Source organism: Vicugna pacos, chromosome 15 (genome assembly GCF_048564905.1).
Source record: "Vicugna pacos chromosome 15, VicPac4, whole genome shotgun sequence".
NCBI classification, from domain to species: Eukaryota; Metazoa; Chordata; class Mammalia; order Artiodactyla; family Camelidae; genus Vicugna; species Vicugna pacos.
The window spans coordinates 25947006-25970333 of NC_133001.1; the positions used below are offsets into that span (position 1 = coordinate 25947006).

Below are 23328 nucleotides of genomic sequence, written 5' to 3' on the forward strand. Positions count from 1 at the left end.
ATAACATACCAAAACATAGGGGATGCAGCAAAAGAAGTGCTAAGAGGCAAATTTACAGCTGTAAATGCTCACACTAAAAAACAAAGATCTCAAATTAACAACCTAAATTTTACCTAAAGGAACTAGAAAAAGAACAAATAAAGCCCAAACCTAGTAGAAGGAAGGAAATAATAACAATTAGGGCACAGATAAAGCAGAGAAAAGAAAAAGAGAAAAATCAACAAAAACTAAGCGTTGGTTCTTTTAAAAGATCAACAAAATGATAAACCTTTGGCCCACTGCTGAAGGAAAAAAGAGAGAAGACTCAAATAACTAAAATCAGAAATAAAGACATTTTGCTTCTGATTTTACAGAAATAAAAAGAATCATAAGAGAATAGTGTGAATAACTGTATGCCAACAAATTGGATAACCTGGATGAAATGAACTGATTTTCCAAAATACATAACCTACCATGACTGAATGATGAAGAAAGAGAAAATATTAATACCCCTATAACCCGTAAGGAGATTGAATTCATCATCAAAAACGTCTCAACAAAAAAATAACCAGGACCAGATGGCTTCACTAGAGAATTCTGTGAAACATTAAAAGAGGAATTAACACCAACCCTCAAAAATCCTCAACAAAATACTAACAGAATTCAACAGTACCTTAAAAGGATCATACACCATGACTAAGCGAGATTTATTCCTGAAATGCAAGAGTGGTTCAACATATGAAAAATCAATGTAATACAACGCATTAACAGGATGAAGAGAGGAAATATACCACACACAATCACTTTAGTTAATGTAGAAAAAGCATTTGACAAAATTCAATGCTGTTTCATGATTCGGGGAAAAAAAAAACCCACTCAAAGTAAGAATAGAGGAAAATTACCTCAACATTAATAAAGACCACATATGAAAAGTCCACAACTAATATCATATTCAATGGTGAAAACTGAAAGCTCTTCCTCTAAAATCAGGGACAAGGCAAGGATAACCACTCTTGCTACTTCCATTGAACATAGTACTACACATCCTATCTAAGGTAACCAGGCAGGATAAAGAAATAAAAGGCATCCAAACTGAAAAGGAAGAAATAAAATTAGTTCTGTTTGCAGATGACATAATCTTATACGCACAAAACCCCCCAAAATTCCACATACACAAAAATGTCAGAACTAATGACTTCAGCAAAAGGTACAGAATACAAAAATCAATGCTGAAAAATCAGTTGCATTTCTATACATTAACAATTAACAACCTGAAAAGGAAGTTCAAAAGGCAATTCCAGATAAACAAGTTCATGCTGCATAGCACAGGGAAATATATTTGGTATCTTGTAATCACTTACAGTGAAAAAGAATATGAAAACGAATCTATGTGTGTTCCTGTATGACTGAAGCACTGTGCTGTACACCAGAAATTGACACAACATTGCAAACTGACTATACTTCAATAAAAACATATATGTATACAAAATAAATAAATAATTTTTTTGAAAAAGCAATTCCATTTACAATACCATCAAATAGAATAAAATACTTAGGAGTAAGCATAACCAATGAGGGAAAAGACTTGTTCACGAAAAACTACAAAACATTGCTGAAAGAAATTAAAAATGACACAAATGTGAAGACATTCCATGTTGATGGATTAGAAGAGTTAACACTGTTAAGATGTTGATACTACCCAAAGCCATCTAAGATTCAATACAATCCCTATCAAAACCCAAATGACATTTTTGGTGCAAAGAGAATGACCAATCTTGAAATTCATATGGAATCTCAAGGGACCCTGAAAAACCAAAACAATCTTGAAAAAGAAAATACAAGTTAGAGGTCTCACACATTCTGATTTCAAAGCTTACTACAAAACTACAGTAGTTAAAACAGTGTATTTGCATGAAAACAGACAACAGACCATTGGAATTGAATAGAAAGCAGGGAAACAAATCCTCACATATATGGTCAAATGACTTTCAACAAGAATGACAGGACCATTCAATGGGGAAAGGACAGTCTTTTCAACAAATGCTGCTGGGAAAACTAGGTATGGTGGACCCTTACCTTATACCATATATAAAAATTAACTCAAAATGGATTCAAATTTAAACATAAGAGCTAAAACTATAAAACTCAGAAAAAATCATAGGGGAGAATCTTAACAACACTGAATTTGGGAATTATTTCTTAGATACAATACCAAAAACATAGGCAAAAAAAAAAACTGATAATATGGACTTCATTAAAATTAAAAACTTTGTGCATCAAAGTACACTATCAACAAAGTGAAAAGGCAATCCACAAAATGGGAGAAAACTTTCGCAAATCTTCTACCCAATAAGAAGATAATATCCAGAATATAAAAAGAACTCCTATAGTCAGTAACAACAAAACTAAAAACTTAATTTAAAAATGCACAAAGGACTGAAACAGATATTTCTCCAAAGAAAATATACAAATGGCAAAAAGCATGTGAAAAGATGTTCAATATCTCTAATCATTAGGGAAATGCAAATCAAAGCCACAATAAGATACCAACTCGTGCCCATTAGAATGGCAATTAGAAAAAACAAACAACAACAGAAAATAAGTGCTGGCGAGAATCTAGAGAAACTGCACTCCTGGTGGGAATGCAAAATGGTGCAGCTGCTATGAAACAGTATGGCAGTTTTTTTAAAAATTAAAAATAGAGTCGCCATATGATCTAGCAATTCCACATCTGGCTATATACCCCAAATAATTGAAAGCAGGGACTCAAAGAGATATTTATACACCCAAGTTTATAGTAGCAGTAGTCACAATCGTCAAAAGGTATAAGTAACCCAACGATTCATGGGTAGACGAACAGACGAACAAAATATGGCATATATATACACTAGAATGTTACTCATACTCTCTGATGTTCAGACTTACTACAAAACTATACCAGTGTAGTGCTAGTGAAAGGACACATGAATTAATGAAACAGAGTGAAAGCTCAGGTGGGGAGGCATAGCTCAGTTGTAAAGTACGTGCTTAGCATGCGTGAGGTCCTGGGTTCAACCTCCAGCACCTCTATTAAAAATAAGTAAACAAATAAACCTAATACCCACTTCCCCAAAATAAAACAAACAAAAAAAAGAATTTTTAAAAAAAAGTTCCTCAAGCAGCTTAAAATTTAAGGGGAAGGGTATATTTGAGTGGTAGATTTCATGCCTAGCATGTATGAGGTCCTGGGTTCAATCCTCAGTATCTCCACTAAAAAAAATAAATAAACCTAATTACCCACCTCCAAAACAAACAAACAAAAATAAGGTACATTGAAAAAAAAGTGGGGAAGGGTGTAGCTTAGTGGTAGAGTGCATGTTTAGCATGCAGGAGTTCCTAGGTTCAGTCCCCAGTACCTCTAGTTAAATAAAAATAATAATAATAAATAAATAAACCTAATTACCTCCCCCTCCAAATAAACAAACAAAAACAGGCCCCCCCAAAAAAAGTCCAGGAATAAACAGACACATATGATCACTGATTTTCATTAAAGGTGTACACGCTTCAGACACTCAGTGTGCTCACTGGAGATGGGGTAGTCTTTCCAACAAGTAATGTTAAATCAACTGGACACCCATACGCAAAAAAAAACCCTAAATCCTAACCTTGCACTACATACAAAAATTAACTCAAAATAGATAACAGTCCTAAATGTAAATTCCATAAAAATTTTAGAAGCATGAGATGATCTTCACAACCTTTGTTTAGGTAAAACACATTAAGCAGAAATCAAAAACAAAACCAAGTAAATTAGACTTCATCAAAATGGCAAACTTCTCTCCAAAAGACAGCAAAGGATGTGAACAAACTACAAATCTTACCAACTACTAGCAGAAGTTTGCATTCCACCAACATTGCTTGGGAATACAGCCACTTTAGAAATGAATTTGGCAGTTTCTTATGAACATACAGGTATCACATAACCTAGATATCCCACTCCTAAGTACTTACTCAAAAGAAAATAGAAGTCCACAGTGGAGAACAAAAAAACCCACAAACCCACACATGAATGTTTTTAGGGGCTTTATTCACAAATGCCCAAAATGGAAGAATCCAAATGTCCAAATGGTGACTGCATAAACAAATTGTGGTACAATGGGAATACACTAATATGTGCAAAACATGGTTCAACCTCAAATATATCATGCTAAAGTTATGTATTGCATGATTCCATTTGTTCAACATTCTGAAAAAGGCAAGCCTATAACAAAAGAAAACAGATCAGTGAGTGACTGCCAGGGACCAGAGGTAAAGGGAGGGTATTGACTACAAAGAGGCCTGAGGGACCTCTTTGGTGTGATGGAAATGTTCTGTATCTCAACTGTGGTAATGGTTACATAACTGTCAGCATCTTGTCAAAATTCTTACTGCACATCTAAAAACTGTATACCTAAAAAAAAAAGTGAATTTTTTTGTATTAAAATTCTACCCCCAATAAGTCTGATTTTGTGAAAAGCAAATTATGGTCAGTTTAGTCCTGGGCCTAAATTACATGTTGGAATTGGCTTCTCATTTTAATAGCAACAAGTACTGAAAGCCTTAAACAGCAATATCTTTTTTTGTTACAAAATGAATCAGAGCTCCCATGGTACTTTACCAGATTAGTATAAGCTTATTAAGGATCATTAAAGATTCCAGGACTCTTGTAAATGAATTCACGTAGCACCATCTTATTTTTCTTATATCAATGAGATCCTCTTTATTCTGAGAACAGAGTTAAGATTGCAAATTCAAATTTACTATCAATAACTACAAAAGAGTTTTGTCATTCTCAGCTTCTTTCTTCAGAAGAACTTCCACCAAGCATCAGAAAGTTAGTATGATTATCTGACTCCTATCTCCTTTTCTAAGGTGGTTGTTTGACTAAAATAGCCAGGAGTACTGCCCCAACATCCATAATTGATACTGCAGGCCCGTGAATAGAAAGATTTAAGCTTTTCCTATGGCCAAACATCCACTACATATTATCAGTGAACTCCTTCAAGTTAAACTGTTATGGAGAGGTTTTCATTCTTTCTCAAAAATAGTAGATCTCTCCCAAGGATCAATCAAGGGCTTCAAGTACTGTCCTTTGAAAAGCCATTAAAAAAATCTGAAGAAGAATTTAACATTTTCTCCACACTTTTTAACAAAAGTCTTGGAAAAGACCTTCACTCTAACGTATTTGAGTTTCATGGCAGCCAACAAAACTTCTTTTAGAATTACTGGCTGTGTCTTAGCACTAATGTATGCCAGGTGCTGAAATAGATACAGCAATACTCCCTCTACTGAAGGAGCAAAACCACGTGTTGCCAAGAATCTCAGGAACTCCAATAGTATACAGAGTACCAAATTTTGTTAAGCAAAAAAATTCATTATTACGAAGATGTCAGTTTCCAGTTTCCAAAAAGGGTGTCACAACCTAGGAATTTTTTGATTGTGCCAACATGCAAATAAAGATTAAAATCAGATGCTGGCTGCCCTGAGAAGCACTATTTTTATCCTGCTGAATGTTAAAAGAAAAGTCATTGCTGACTCTTCCATGCTGGCTGAATACAAAGAAATGTCAACAGTTCTAGTGCAGATGACGTCATCTGACAGAGGCACTGCTTCAGTTTTCTTTCTCTGCTCTAAAACAAAGCTCGTGATTTCCAAGATTCTCAGCTTCACCGAGGTCTTTTCAATTGCATATGGCTTCTGTGTCTGAGTAGTACAATTAATTAGCAAATGCATAGGACACTTCAAGATAAAGCTTTGTTTGCCAAATCTAGCTTCCAATCTTTTCATTTTAAGCTTTCCTCTAATGAAAGGTTTTCCAATGGCTGGTAAGGACTGACAGAACTTTGTACCCAAACATGAGGATAAACAAAAAACAGGAGAAACCTAAGCTATAACATACCTTCTTTTCACATTGTCAAACCAAACTATGTGAAATTCAGTTGCCTATAATCATAATGGTAGGGCACATGTTCTTCAATTCTTAAGAGAAATTTAATCTAGGTATCTACCATAACGTAATGGCAATAATGATTATATATTACCTAACAATGTACAGTAGTATCCCATGCTACTCTACTGTTATTTGGCACAAAATATATCTCAACATATTTTGACAAATACAAAAAAAAAGTATTTTGTTAAATTGTTTTTTTCTATAAAAAGTAAAAATATCATATATCTGGCTTAAAAATCTGATTTAGAGATATTAATTTAGAAGTAGCATATAATGACTCAAAAAATATTCACTCAATTAACCAAATCATGAATTCAAGTAACTACTGATATATTTTATCTTTCAGAGGAATGTCAGGACAGATTTGAAAAATATAAACTGTAACTTGAAGTTATATATTCTCTTTTCCCCTCACTCCATTTTTCTTTCATACATTGATTTTGAGCTAGATCATTGGTTCTTTATCTTAATTACAATCACTTCAGAAAACTCTTGAACACTAATGAATGGACCCCACTCCAAACCAATTAGATCCAAATCCCTTGAAGCAGACCTGAACATTTTTTTATTGCCCCAGTAATTTTAATATTTAGCCAGAGTTGAGAACTATTGAGCCAAATAAACTAATCACAGATCCTGTTCTTTAAAAGTTTACATTCTAGTGTGTTTGTGTGTGTATGTATATATATATATATAGTCTTAAATGTTGGGTATACAAAGATTAATGAAATGTACCTCTCAATGCATACAGGACATTTTAATGTATCTTTTAACTACATTATGACAGACACATGCTTAAGGTGCTATGATAACACAGTAAAGATACATCCAACTTAATAATGAAAGAAGAGGGAATAGACAGAATAGACAGAAATATTAAAGTAAGATTCCTGAAGGAAGTAATAAATGGGTAAGTAGGAATTAACCAGAAAAAAGGATGGTAGGAGAATATCCAGGCACAAAGCAAAGGAGATAACAATCAAAGAGAGAGGCAGGAAACAACAAAGTTAACATAGATAATTGCCCACAGTTGGTGGTTCCCAATGAAGTAGCAGGTATGAAATGAAGGAAGAGTAAATAAACTCTGGCAGAGAAAGAACATGGAGATCCTTGCATGCCACATTAAGAACTCCGACCTAAAACAGAGCGCCAGACATTTCTCAGGCAAAGATAGATTTACTCAGGGTCAGCAGATTTGGGGTGTGCAACCATGGCAAACCACGTACAAGTCCCCTCAAGGAAAGGAGGCTCATAGAGAGAGGAAAAGGAAGTTGGGAGCGCTACAGTAAACAAAGAGTTCATAGCTTTTCACCAACTAAGTTGTTGCCAGGAAAGAAGAGGGGGTCTTTCTTCTCCTAATTGGGTTCTGCTGTTGTCACAGGGAATGAGAGCACCCTCTTCAGGTCTACTGACTCTATTTAATTGAAGTTTATGTTTATTAATTTTTTTTTTTTAAAGGAGCTTAAATTTTACCCTGCAGGTGATCAGCAGTCAGTGACATGTTAAGCAGGCTACATGTGTGGTAAATCTGTGGTAGCCATGAGGAGCAAAGATCACAACTAACGTGCAATGAGCTCTTACCATGTGCTAGGCAGTGTGCTGCTCAGCACTTCATATTGATTATGTCAGTAACTCACAACTATGATCCTATGATACTTACTATTGTCTTAATTTTACAAATAAGGAAACAGTAATTTGCCCAAGTCACAGAGTTACTCAGGGATAATAGAGAAGGGATTCAAAATATCTCTGATCCCTGAAGCCTTTAACCTCTAGGGTGGATGGACTGGGAGGAGTGGAGTGAAAAACAGCAGAGACTATAGGTCAATAAAATTAGTTAGAAACTATATTATCCCAAAGGAGAGACAATTAGGGCAATGGCAGTAGGGATGGAGAAGATGGAACAGATTCCAGAAATACTTAGTTATAAAAGTTCTCAAAAATAGTATGATCCAGTCTTTAAAAGGAATGAAATTCTTACATGCTACAACATGGATGATCCTTGAAAATATGCTAAGTAAAATGAATCAGAAAAGTACAAATACTGTACGATACCACTTATGAGGTAATTGGAGTAGTCAAATTCACAGAGACAGAAAGTAGAAGTTACCAGGAGCTGAATGGAAGGGGTAAAGGGGAGTTACTGTTTAATGGGTACAGAATTTCTGTTTGGGATGATTTTAAAATTCTAGAGATGGATAATGGTGATGAATGCACATCAACATGAAGATACTTAATGCCACTGAAGTGTACACCTAAAAATGGTTAAAATGGTAAATTTTATGTTATAAATAGACACTTGAACAATGTGGGTTTGAAATGCACAGGTCCACTTACATGTGGATTTTTATCAATAAAATGTACTATAAGATCTGTGGTTGGTTGACCCCATGGATGTAGACCCACAGATATGGAGGGTTGACTTTAAAGTTATACACAGATTTTTGACTGTATGGGGCTTGGTGTCCCTAAGACCTGCACTGTTCAGGGATACACTGTACATATTTTACCACAATTTAAAAAAAAACTTTTTAAAAACATATGATATAAGGAGAACAAGGAGGGAAAGAGTCAAAAAGTCATTATAGTCCTTAGCTTGGGAAACCAAGTGGGCAGTGATACCATGCAGTGTCTATGATGAGTAAACAATGACCTATTGTTTCATTTAGGGAGAGCTGCCTACAAGGGAAACAGACATGAGAATGAAGCTCAAGGGAATAATAGGGTTTGAACTATTCATGAACCAGTCATCAACAAATAGGTCAGAGGAGAGCAGCCAGGATGGCAGAGTGGAAGGACCCTATACTCACCTCCTCTCATGAGCACACCAAGATCACAACTAACTGCAGAACAACCATTGATGAAAAAGACTGGAACCTCCAGAGAAGATCTTCTACAACTAGGGACATATATAAGGAACCAGTGAGACAGGTAGGAGAGACAGACTCATAATCAAATCACATATCCTCTAGGTGGGTGACCCACAAACTAGGAAATAATTATATTACAGAACCAGATGACTTCACAGGTGAATTCTACCAGACATTTAGAGAAGAGTTAACACCAATCCTTCTGAAACTATTCCAAAAAAATTGCTGAGGAAGGAACACTTCAGAACTCATTCTATGAGGCCACCATTACCCTGATACCAAAACCAGACAAAGATGTCACACAAAAAATTAAGGCCAGTATCACTTATGAATATAGATGCAAAAAACCTCAACAAAATACTAGGAAACCAACTCCAACAATGCATTAAAAGGATCATACACCATGATCAAGTTGGATTTACTCCAGAAATGCAAGGATTTTTTCAATATCCACACATCAATCAATGTGAAACACCACATTAACAAACTGAAGAATAAAAACCATATGATTATCTCAATAGATGCTGAAAAAGTTTTGATATAATTCAATAGCCATTTATGATAAAAAGTCTTTAGTAAGTGGCCATAGAGAGAACATACCTCAACACAAAAAAAGCCATATATGACAAACTCACAGCTAAAATCATACTAAATGGTGAAAAGCTGAAAGAATTTCCTCTAAGATCAGGAATAAGACAAGGATGCCCACTCTCACCACTTTAATTCAACATAGTTTTGCAAGTCCTAGTCACAGCAATCAGAGAAGAAAAGGAAATAAAAGGAATCCCAATTGGAAAGAAAGAAGTAAAACTGTCACTGTCTGCAGATGACATGATACTGTACGTAGAAAATCCTAAAGACGCTACCAGAAAACTTCCAGAGTTCATCAGTGAATTCAGTAAAGTTGCAGGATACAAAAATAATATACAAAAATCTGTAGCATTTCTGTACACTAACAACATAATATAAGAAAGAGAAATGAAGGAAACAATTCCATTTACCATCACATCAAAAACAATAAACTACCTAGAAATAAACCTACCTAAGAAGGCAAAAGACCAGTAGTCAGAAAATTATAAGACAATGATGAAAGAAACTGAAGATGACACAAAAAAATGGAAAGATATACCAGATATACCATGTTTTTGGATTGGAAGAAACAATATTGTTAAAATGACCATACTACCCAAAGCAATGTACAAATTCAATGCAATCCCTATCAAATTACCAATGACATTTTTCACAGAACTGGAACAAAAAAGTTTTAAATTTGTATGGAAACACAGAAGACCCTGAATAGCCAATACAATCTTAAGAAAGAAGAACAGAGCTGGAGGAATCACATTCCCTGACTTCAGACTATACTACAAAGCTAAAGCAATCAAAACAGTATGGTACTGGCACAAAAACAGATCAATGGAACAGGATAGAAAGTCCAAAAATAATGGAATAGGATAGAAAGTCTAGAAATAAACCCACGGACTTATGACCAACTAAATGTCTATGACAAAGAAGGTAAGAATATACAATGGAGAAAAGATATAGTCTCTTTAGTAAGTAGTGCTAGGAAAACTGGACAGCTACATGAAAAGAATGAAATTAGAACATTCTCTAACACCATATACAAAAATAAACTCAAAACAGATTATAAAGACATAAATGTAAGACCAGATACTATAAAACTCCTAGAGAAACACATAGGCAGAACACTCTTTGACATAAATCATAGCAACATTTTTTTCAATCCATTTCCTACAGAAATAGAAATAAAGGCAAAAATAAGCAAATGAAACCTAATTAAACTTAAAAGCTTTTGCATAGCAAAGGAAATCATAAACAAAATGAAGATAACCTACGAAATGGGAGAGAATATTTGCAAACGATGAGACCAACAAGGGATTAATTTCTGAAATTTCCAAACAGCTCAGAGAGCTCAATATAAAAAAAAAATCAAAAAATGGGCTGAAGACCTAAATAGACACTTTTCTAAAAAGACATGCAGGTAGCCAAGAAGCACATGAAAAGATGCTCAATACTGCTAATTGTTAGAGAAATGCAAATCAAAACTACAATGAGTGATCACCTCACACTGGTCAGAATGGCCATCATTAGAAAATCTACAAATAATAAATGCTGGCAAGAGTGTGAAGGAAAAAGAACTCTCCTCCACTGTTGGTGGGAATGTAAATTGGTGCAGCCTCTATAGAGAACAGTATGGAGTTTCCTTAAAAAACTAAAAACAGACTTATCCTATGATCCAGCAATCCCACTCCTGGGCATATACCTGGAGAAAACTAATTCTAAAAGATACATGCACCCCAATCTTCAGAGCAGCACTATTTACAATAGCCAAGACACAGAAGCAACCTAAATGTCCACTGACAGATGAATGGATAAAAATGATATGGTAGGTAGGTAGGTAGATAGATAGACAGACAGACAGATACACAGTGGAATATTACTCAGCCATTAAAAGGAATGGAATAATGCCATTTGCAGCAACATGGATGGACCTAGAGATTATCATATTAAGTGAACTCAGAGAAAGACAATTATCATATGATATCATTTATACATAGAATCTAAAAAAAATGATACAAATAAACTTATTTACAAAACAGAAACAGACTCACAGACAGAAAACAAACTTATGGTTATCAAAGGGGAAAGTGGGGGGGGGTGGGCAGAAAAATTAGAAATTTGGGATTAACATATACACACCACTATATATAAAACAGATAAGCAACAAGGACCTACTGTATAGCACAGGGAACTATGTTCAATATCTTGTAACAACCTATAATGGAAAAGAATCTGTAAAAGAATAGAGATATATATGTATAACTGAATCACTCTGCTGTACACCTGAAATTAACACAACATTGTATATTAACTATACTTCAATTTTTAAAAAGTGGTTATAAAAAACTAAAAATAAAGAAAACATTTGACAACAATAACAAAAAGCAAACAAACAAAAGAAACGGGAGGAGCTAGCTAGAGCTTTTTCCAAAGAAGAGATAAAAATGACCACTGGGGACATGACAAGATGTTCAACATCACTAATTATGCAAGAAATGCAAATCAAAACTACAATATGATATCACTGCATGTCTGTTGGAATGGCTATTATCAACAAGGCAAGAAATAACAAGTGCTGGTGAGGATGTGGGGTAAAGGGAATCCTTGTGCACTGTTAGAGGCAATGTAAATTGGTGCAGCCACTATGAAAAATGGCATGGAGGTTCCTCAAAAAATTAAGAATAGAACTACCATATGATCCAGTCATCCCACTTTTGGCTATTTATCCAGAGAATATTAAAACACTAATTTGAAGAGATATATGCACTCCTATGGTCCTAACAGTATTATTTACAAGTTTATTATTATATTAAAGATGCCACTACCTTGTTTTCTCTGATCCTGGACTTTACAAAAACAAACAAACCAGTTGTATTTAAAACCATGATGATGCATGAGTTAAAAACATGATAATCCACAGAAAACATGAAGTAAGGAGAGAAATGTACTAAGGATAGAACCTCAGGAAACAGGAGGGGCAGATAAAGAGGAGCACGTAAAGGAGAAAAGAGAAAGCAGTCAGAAAGATAATTAGAAGAAAAGGCAGCAGAAATGATAATATATGGGAGTGGGACAATGAAGATGGTGGGGAGGGCAGGCAAGAGATAAAAAGGAGCTAAAGAAGATACACTACCATACCCATTTCTCTCCTTCTACTCCTACTTTTTGGAGTTCCAATGAAGGCCTGAATTTCAAGTCTTCTATAGCAATGTAAGATTAGAAAACCAAATTCCTACACTGAGGAAAAACTTAACATAGTGTGTAATATTCATTTTAAAATAGGAGCACATCAAAAATTGTCAAGAATGTTTTATGCAACAAGGACTTAATGTATATCACAGGGAACTATACTCAATTTCTTGTAATAACATATAATGGAAAAGAATCTGAAAAGAAAATATATATGTATGTATACGTATAACTGAATTGCTTTGCTGTATCTGAAACTAATATTGTAAATCAACTATACTTTAATAAAAAATAAAATTCAAAAAAAAGAGTAAGTTTTCATGTAGGTTTAACATTCTTACTGTTTCTTAGAACATAAGATCCCTGGCAGTCTATACAGGAAAAATAAATGAGTAGGGCTAACTGTAATTTGCTTTAAGCAATAAGAATTTCTGATAAACTACTTATAAAAAAGCTATTTATAAAATGTTTTGAAAATTATTATCAGCATAAATTTTACCAGATTACTATTTTACGGTATCCTACAGTAAATTAATTGAAAAAATATTATAAAATAAATACTTTTGAATGTTTGGATGCTTTTAAATACAGATCTATTTTAAAACCAACCAAGTTATATGAAAAGTTATCCAATATATCACAAACCCATAAAGCATAACTGCACTAATGTAAAGCTTCTTATGGCGACAGAAGCTATTAAAAACTCTAGATACATTATCTCTGATAATTATAAAAATTATGAGGTTGGTTTTAAGCCCAGTTTACAGACTATAACTGAATTTCAAAGAGTAACACTACATAGCTTGTTTGTAAGTGGTAAATCTGGAATTTGAACCTATTGTGGCTTTAAAGCTTAAACTTTTAACCACTACCCCCTAAACAATCCTTGATTAATCTCCCTTAACTAATCTACTTCCCCATATCAGAATAAAGTACAAGGTGACGTCTAGTAAGTAACAGTAGAATAAGTCCTTGAATCATCACACCAAAAATCTTCAAAGTTCATATATAGAGTCCAGGAGAAAAATGCCTCTAAAAGTTTTCAGTTATGAAAACACTTATTTTAAATTTACAATTAATTTACCTCAAAATCAAATGTTTCATAATTATGAGTTTATCCTACATTTCTTAAATTTTATATATTATATGAAGAAGATAATGAAAAATACTCAAAAAACATTTTAATCTTAATACATTATACCAAAGCTGAACTAAAAACAGACAGACTTGCTAAAAGATTCTGAACAGGCTTCATCAAACATCTGAAACATTCTAAAACAGGTCAAATGGTTTCTGACAGACATTTTCTTAGTTCGTTATCCTTCACTGTACCCTCTATCTTCCCCTTTCACCTAGAAAGAAGTTAAGGTGACACTTTACCACTTATAGTGTTACAGATTTGTACAGCAGTTCTAAAGGACCACTAAGCCATTAGCTAGAGACACAAACCTTTAATTATTTGTCATATGTCACTAAATTGTATAAATGGAGTTAGCGCTACGGCGTATTTTACATTTGTAAAAAGATAATGCAAGATTTTTTAATTTTACCATCTAAAATTCTCCATGAATCTTTCTGCAATCACTATGAATTCCTTAGAAATTAATAATTGAAACCAATTTTCAATATGGAAAGTTAATTAGAAACTATTTTTTAGTGGTTTGAATTCCAAAAGAAATTAAGTTAACTAGTATTTTAGCAAGCAGGGAGAAACAAAGTATCTACTAGTAAGGTAATTCCTCATGTAGAGAAAACTTTTCATATGGGAATTTAGGAAAATAAGGTAGAGCAAGAAAAAAATACTTTGGACCTGTTTTGTATATTAAGTATGACAATGAATTACCTCAAAATATTCATTTAACTACTAGGATGGACTTCTGGATATTTTAAATTTAATCTAAAGACAAAAAACAATTTTCACAGTGTAAGGGAAAGGTAAACTGCATTACCTTAAAACAAATGCATTTTCTTTAAAGACATACTCTAATTCATTACTTGAAACTAAAAGTTTAGCAATGCTAAGCATGAATACTTTTAAAAACTGATAGTTATATTAAAGAAAACAAAGAAAGAATCTTTTAAAGAAAAAAACAAAACATATACTTCCGAGTAATCTTACAACTTTTTAAAAAAACAATTCAGGACATCTAATCACTGGCCACTGTTTATTCACTAATACCATTAAGTTGAACATAGAACTACCTTCTCTGAGACAGGTAGACTGCTGGGCTCCTCTGCATCTCTTGGCTGCTTTACAGAATCACATCCACACATCCTATTTTTGAGAACATGAAGCTGAGCATCAGGCATGTGCTGGTGCTGAGTCCCCTGAGGGCCTGTGGAGAGGGGCTCACCATGCAGATTTTGAGTCATACCAGCAAAAACACTGAGCACTGGCTCCACATGAGAATCTGCCTGAAAGACCTGTGGAGAAAATACAACACCTGGAAGACCAATATACTGAGAGTTTTTCAGCTGACTCGGTAAAGCTTCAGACATGAGTTTATGCTCATTTCCAGGATGTAAAAGTATATCACTGGTAGTGTTTTCTACACGTTTCCTCTCCACTGTGCCAGAATGAAGAACCGTAGGCTGTTGGAGCACAGTTTCCATTCTCTGTGATTTTTCAGTAGTTGCTTGAAGAGAACATGGGTTCAACTGTGGAATACTGGTCTGTATTACTGAAGGCTGCCCAAGCTGCTGAAATACTTGCTGAATTGGATGCTGAAGAATATTTGCTCCTCCAGAAGTCTGTGTCACCATAATTGGTACATTGACTTTATAAAGGTGACCTTAAAAAGGAGAAAACAAAACTAAGTATAAGAGAATCCAAATCTCCTTTAAAAAAAAATTTCATGCACAACAGGCTGGGAGGAAATACAGCAATATGTTAACAGTGGTTATCTCTAGGAGTTTCTTTTGTTTTTCAGTTTTGTTTCCTATAATAAATATGTGTTCTTTTATTTTTAAAAATTAAATATGTCTTGCTTTATTTTAACTCTAGCTCTTTCCCCACTATTGCTTATATGGCACATTTTGAGACACAAACAGGCAACCAATATTTACTCCATAAATATCTCCCATTGTTTGATAAATTACAGTGTTACCAACCCAAATTGAGATTTTAAACAAATTTAATCAGGGAGAATGTATTTCATACACTTAAGATATAAGATACCATATAACAACAAGACAAGACTATCCAAAAAAGGGTTCAATAACTTGAAAAGTTTCCAAATTTCTCCCCCTCTTTCCTTTAAAATAATACTAAAGGAAGAAAGAAGAAATTTATTTTTTGAGCATTGAGTCGGGTGCTTTGTTTAAACTCTGCAACAATCCAAAGAATAGGTATGACTCTCTTTCAAATCAAGAAACAGTTCTCTGAAAAGCAGAGATTAGTTAATATTGAAATTTTTCAAATATTTTATACACTCTCCAATAAGAAGGCAATGGTTGATTAATCTAATCTTTAGTTTTTCTTGATTCCAGCCAGCAGGGACACATACGTCAAAATTCAGATAACTGGCTTGAACTAGAGAAAACCTACATTAAAGTATCTTATACAATGTTGGAAAAGAGAACTGGAAATGAAATACAGAACAGGCTTTGTACCTGCGACAGCAGACAGGCTTACTGTCTTTTGTGGGAGACTGCCTCCATAACAATAGCCCATTTATTATTATTTTTAAGTAAGTTTTATGAAATGTTCCTATAACCTCAATAAATTCAGGTATTTAAAATCACGAAAGGTAACATCCAGAAGTCAGTACCAATACTAAAAACAAAATATTTTTAGACTATACTCTTACCGGATGCAGTCTGTAGTGTCACACCTGCTGGTACATGAATAGGATAACCAGGAAAAGCAAAGTGTGCACTGGAGTTTGAGGTGCCCTAGACATGAAAATTTTATATTAGTTAGAAAAGGGCTTTACTTGAATCTTTTTTTCCTGATCTCATAGAGTAAAAAAAAATTTGATTCACATCAACAATATAATGGTAACACAACATTAGGGTGAGTTCTCTGAATAAAACAGCTTTTTATTATTTGATTTAGATCATCTCATTAAAAATAAAAGGAATTCTGTTCTATGGCTATTAGCAATGAAGCCAGTAAGTCTTCATAAACAATGTGAGCATGGATTCATTAAACTTGCCCACTACATGGCACTGCCTGGTACACTGATCCTCAAGATGTCAAATATAAGAACCACAGTTACTAGAATCCTCTAGTCTGTAAGTTGATCATAAATAGCATTTTAAAGTAGACAACATAATAGTGTATAATTTTTATTTGGGAATAATTAAACCTTAGGTTTTAAAATTTTAAATACTAAATCAAAAGACAAAGAAACATTTTTGCCTATTAGACCTGCAAACATTTAAAAGATTGATTAGTAATATCCAATGTTGGTAAAGATGTGATAAAAATCAGTTCTCTCAAACCATTGTTTATATTAGTGTATATGGTACTATCCTTTTGGAGGACAACTTTGCTATATATACCAAAATTGGTAACATGCATGATCCTTGACCCAGAAATTCTACTTCTAAGAATTTATCCTGATTACCTGATTATCACACAAATATACAGACATACCTACAAGTATAATCAATGGAATTCTATATTAGAAAAATACTAGGACAGGGAGGGTACAGCTCAGTGGTAGAGTGCAGTGCTTAGCATGCACGAGGGTTCAATCCCTGGTACCTCTATTTAAATAAATAAATAAATAAATAAATAAATAAATAACCAAGCAAGCAAGCCTAATCACCTACCCCCTAAAAAAATTTTTTAAGAGAAATACTAGAAATAATTTAAATGTCCATAAACAAAAGATTGGTTAATTAAATTGTGATATATCTACTAAGGCTAATCAATATTTAACTGGTATTGAAAAGAGTCCACCTATACTACCAAGTTTAAAAAACAAAAATTACAGAAACAGTACAGAGAATGATCCTACTTTTATCCTGAAAATTAATGTAACTTTCATGAAAGAAGTCTAAATGGATACACATCATACAGTCAAAATAGTAATCTTTAGGATGTAATCTTGCAGGCGTCTTTCACTTTTTACTTTATAAATTTGCTTTTGCTTTATAAATTTATTTTCACTTTTTAGAAGTATGTTATTTCTTTACTGAGGAGAAAAGGTATTTCCAAGAATTTCAAAGGCAGAGATATTTCTTCCTATCAAAAGCAGCATCATTCTTCCCAAAAGTCCTAGTAAGGCATATGGTTTTTGTTTCTTTAATGAAGAAATGGAAATAAATGGCCCACTAAAACCCTTCACCCTAGAAAGGTAGCTCATGGACTGAAAGAAAACAAAAAACAGTAAGTGGATTATGTATCATCTTTTATCTTCAAAGAAAAGTAATAAAAAGTGCTATTTTCTCCCACCTGAAAACTACTCAGTTTTCTACATATAAGCTTTAATTTTATTTTCTGCTCCCAAATCCTAGGGGGGAAAATCTAATCTCTACTATACAAAAGTAAAAAAATAACCAAAATATTCTACTAAAATAAAAGAAAGAAACAAGATGTGCCTCAACTCTGAAGGGAAAAAAAATCGGAAAAAATACCATATCAAAATATCTATTTAGGATCCACCAAGCATATAACATTATACAGTGAATTAAAACTCCATTCAATGTAACTTCAGACATTTCCTAACCTATAGGTACAGTCTTGGCAGATGCTAACAACTGCTCTGGAAGATAGGAAAAGTTGGTAAGAAAATATCAATTCTGGAACTCCTAATTTTTTGCAACACCTATTTTATAGCAGCTATTTCTGTCTCCCCACCACCTCTTTTCCCATTCAACAGGAGGATTACAAATTACATCTATGCCCAGCCTTCTGCCACCATTCACTAAAAATGGGGCACATCTCTTTTAAAATATATCTTAAACAAGCTACATACCAGTTCTGCTGTGGTAAAACTGGGAAGAGTTCTAACAGCAGGAATAACTAACGATGCTGCATAGAAAACAAAATAAACATTATACATTTATTAGAATTTACTAATATAATAAAATTGCTAAGTATAGCATATTTTTTAAATGTTTTCCATCACTAACATGTTCAACCATGATGAATTCTAAACTTTCTGATTCTAAGTGAGGTAAAAGTATTTAATTACGTCTTTTTCCAACAATTTTAGATAGAGACTTTACAACTAACCTACTTTAAGTACAAGAAGAAAATCTCATTGTAATCAAATATACTATACTACAGAAATCCATAACGAAATACCTAGGCTGTCTTTAGTAGATCAATGCAGCACTAAATCTCCATTACAACTTTTCATAAAGAAGAAAAAGTATTATTTGTTAAAGTGGCACAATTCCAAGTGACTACACTTGAGCAGAAAAATGTAACCCAACATAAACCATTCTAAACTTTATAGGTTCAAAAGAAATTTCAATTCATTCATTTTATGAAAAGTTATTTACAGTACTTTGACCAAGTAAGAGAGCACAGCTACACAGTCTGAGAAATAAATGATGAGAACATGTCTCCTGAAGTTGTTTCATGAAACAGGTAAACTGCTAAGAAAAATACAAGTGAATAAATTCGTAGAACACCAACTCAACCTGCATTAAACCTACAATCTCATGTATCTTTCCTTTATTATCACCAATTTACTGTGCTAACTATCCCTTTGTTTATTGGACATCTAAAAGGTTGGCCAAGTAGTTGTAAATGTAATCATTTAAAAATGTCTGAAGAACAAATAGTAATGTAGGATCTCAAGTAATAATATAAGCAGTAATACAAGGATCTCAGTTGATCAATGTAACCTTAAACCTTACCTCAAGGTTCATTTTACCTATTCGAATTTGACTGTTTAGAAGACCACTTTGCCTTTTCTTTACAAAACAAAAAATTTTAGCATTTATGCAGCATTTTTGTATTAAATGTAATGTTTCAAGTCCTTTTTTCACATACTGTATTAAGGAAAACTGCCCCCCAAGAATCCATTTCTGACGCTAGAATGGCTCCATCATATACAACAAACAGTTCAGAAGAGCAAATTTTTTTTAACTAACCATTCTTCCCATGTTAAGACAACAGAAATGAGGTTACAGAGATTGATGTTTAATGAAGTACGAAATTATTTTTATCCTCTGTCGTCTATGGCTTTGCTTATTAACAGGCATTCTTTTGGAAAGGCTAAATTAGAAAGAAATGGAGTGGCAGGAATACAATGGTATTAGTCTTAATTAGCTGAAGTGAGCAAAGCTTATGCTGGTACATCTTAAGCTATAGCCTGAGAGGAAACAAAAAATCTGTTAACATACTGTCTAAAGCAATTAAATGAATTTCTTGAGGAAAAATAGCAACAATTCTCCCCTTTTAAATACCTTGCAATAAATCCCAAAGGATAAATCTCTATACTCATATAAATCAAACAGAGCTATAAGAGAGTTTTAAGAGTTTCTTTATAGCTACCAAAATAAAAGAACTGAATTAACTGAATTTTATAGTAAAGTTTTATGCAGTGCCAACTTAATTCTGATACTAAATTCACAAGTTATATGTATCACTCATATACATTCACAAATTATATACACCATTACATGTGCCTGAAACATACTTTTTAAAATATTCAAGACAGTTTCAATAATGAATTAAGTTTTAACTGAATACATGTTTTTACTTAAACCAAAAATGTCAGAATTTTGGTCTTCAGGTATATATTTTAGAAGTAGTCAATTTCACTAACAATGGGCTTTAGAATATTGAAAGAATTCAATCCCACAAATATTAAGAAATTTTGTAAAAAGATAATATGGCACCGCATTCACATTTATAAGTGTATTTTTCCCTACACATCAAAGTCTTTGATACATAAGGCAGTTAATAAGTTAACAGTTCTTGGTCCCACTTTGAACCATTTCAAATCTTAATATTCACATCATACTATGCAGGAGGTGCAAAAACTGATAAACTTCTTTTCTGTTACTACTCTTTAGCATATAGGCATCTCCTGATGACCAAGCTGAATATTCTAACTCAAATCACCTGCAGAAACAACAGCATTGCTGAAATTTTCAACAAATCTAGGTTCAAGAACAAGTGAACATATAGTTTGTACCTAAACTTTAGGAGTTTTAATGCTCAAAGATGAAACCCAACAAACCTCTCAATGTTACTGGGTTGTCCCCTGTTCCCCACCCCCTACAATGACTGGATGACTTCATCAAAAAAAATTATGTGACATGAAGCCCAAATACCAGAAGGTGATTTGAACTGTCCTAAAAATAAGGCATTCTTAGACAAAGTGACTACATGTCCCATTGTGTTCAGGACAGTCCTAGTTTACATCTGTTATTCTGAGTTTATTATTAATAGAATCCCATTTCTCTCTCAAAAGTGGATTATAAGCAAAAGACCCAGAACAGCCAATATGACATTCAAGGAGAAAAAAACTGAACTACTGACACTGCTCAACTTCAAGACTAACTATAAAGCTACAGTAATCAAGTAATCAAGTGTAGTATAGCAAAAGAAAAGACAAATAGATCAATGGAACAGAAAAGAGAGCCTAGAAATAGACCCCCATAAATATAATCAACTGATCTTTGACAAAGGAGCATAGGCTATACAGTGGAGCGAAGACAGCCTCTTCAACAAATAGTACTGAAACAACTGAACATACAATGCAAAAAAAAAAAAAAAAAAAGAACCTAGACACAGACTTTCCACCCTTCACAAAAATTAACTCAAAATGGATCAGAGACTTAAATGTAAAATGCAAAACTGTAAAACTCCTAAAAAATAACACAGGAGAAAATCTAGATAATGAGTATAGCAATGACTTTTTAGATACAACACCAAAGGCACAATCCATGAAAGAAATAACTGATAAGCTGGACTTCATTAAAATTAAACACTGCTTTGTTAAAGACAATGTCTGGAGAATGAGAAGACAAACCACAGCTTGGGAGAAAATGTTTGCAAAAGACACATCTGATAAGGGACTGTTATCCAAAATACACAAAGAACTCTCAAAACTCAACAATAAGAAAATAACCCCATTAAAAAATAGGTCAAACCTATACAGACTCTTCACCAAAGAAGATATATATATGGCATATAAGCATATGAAAAGATGCTCCACATCATACGTCATCAGGGAAATGTAAATTAAAACAACAGTGGAGTACCACTACCATGCTACTAGAATGAACAAAATTCAGAACACTGATAAAACCAAATGCTGGCAAGGATGCGGAGCAACAGGAACTTTCATTCATTGCTGGTGGGAATGTAAAATGGAACAGCCACTTTGGAAGACCGTTTACAAAACCAAACATACTCCTACCATACAATCCAGCAATCACACTCCTTGGTATTTACCCAAAGGAGGTAAAAACTTATTTCCACACAAAAACCTACACACAGATGTTTACAGCAGTTTCATTCGTAACTGCCAGAACTTGGCAGCAACCAAGACATCCCTCAGTAAGTGAATGGATAAATAAACTGTGGAATATCCAGACAATGGAATATTATTTACTGCTGAAAATAAAGGCACTATCAAGCCATGAAAAGACATGGAAGAACCTTAAAATCATATTACTAAGTGAAAGAATCAATCTGAAAAGGTTATATACTATAGGATTCCAACTGTATGACATTCTGGAGAAGGCAAAAGCATGGAGATAGTAAAAAGATCACTGGTTGCCAGGGGCTGAGGTGAAGGGATGAAGAGGAGGAGCACAAAAGATTGGGGCAGTGAAAATACTCTGTATGAAACTATAATGATCGATTCAAGTCATTACAAATGTGCTCAGCCCTACAGAAGGTATACCACGAAGTGTGATAATGTAAACTATGGACTTTAGGTGTTTATGATATGTCAGTGCAGGTTCATCAATTGTAACAAATGTACCACTCTGGTGAGGGATGTTGATAACTGGAGAGGCTATGTCTGAGGTGGGGCAAGGAGTACATGGGAAATCTCTGTATGCTATCTCAAATTTGTTGTGAACTTAAAGATGTTCTAAAAAAAAAAAGTCTTTTTAAAAAAGTGGATGATAGATTATATATAACAGAAGAAGTATAAAAATAGAACAGCAGTTCTCAAAGTGTAGCGTACAAACCCCTGTGGGTCCCTAAGACACTTTCAGGGTGTTCACAAGGTCAAAACTATTTTTATAATATCAAGATAATATATGCCTTTTTCATTTCTCAATAATTATCTTTTGGGGTTTTTTTTTGTTGACATCTGCACTGAAGGCACAAAGCCATGATGAATAAAACTGAAGGCATCTTCACATAAATTAAGCCAGTAGTACCAAACCTTACTAGTGCTCATCAAATTTATTCTCCACTGCTGTTTACTCACAGTTTAAAAACAAAACTGTCTCATGTAAGAAGTTCCTTAACATAACTATAAAAAACTGTTTTTACTAAATTTCAACCCTCCCCTCAAGTATACTTCCTTTTAATATTCTGCATGAAGAAATGGAAAGAACACATAAAGCATCTCTGCAGCATACAGAAGTACAGGAAGTGTAAGGCAATGCACTGGTGCTATTGTTTAAGTTGGGAGCTGACCTAGCTAGTTTATTTTTTCAAGAAACACTCATTTTACTGGATAGAGTAACTGACAGAAACTATGGTTCTTCAGACGTGGGTATTTGGCAGGTTTTTTTTTTTTTTTCCCACCACTTCAAAAAAAAAAAAAACATGCTAACAGTATTTGTTTGGCAATGATAAAA

At 33.7% G+C, this 23328-nt stretch overlaps 1 protein-coding gene across 2 annotated transcripts in view; it reads right to left on the minus strand.

Annotated features, from left to right (window-relative positions):
* The window catches only part of GTF2A1L (general transcription factor IIA subunit 1 like), a 46019-nt gene that overhangs the window by 12363 nt on the left and 10328 nt on the right, over window positions 1–23328 (minus strand). For both annotated transcript variants that reach the window (XM_072937762.1, XM_072937763.1), the window contains exons 4-6: window positions 18519–18574; window positions 16401–16485; window positions 14794–15383 (exon numbers count right to left, since the gene is read on the minus strand). In XM_072937762.1, the coding sequence (XP_072793863.1) occupies window positions 14794–15383; window positions 16401–16485; window positions 18519–18574 (731 nt within the window). The remainder of the gene's footprint in view (window positions 1–14793; window positions 15384–16400; window positions 16486–18518; window positions 18575–23328) is intronic.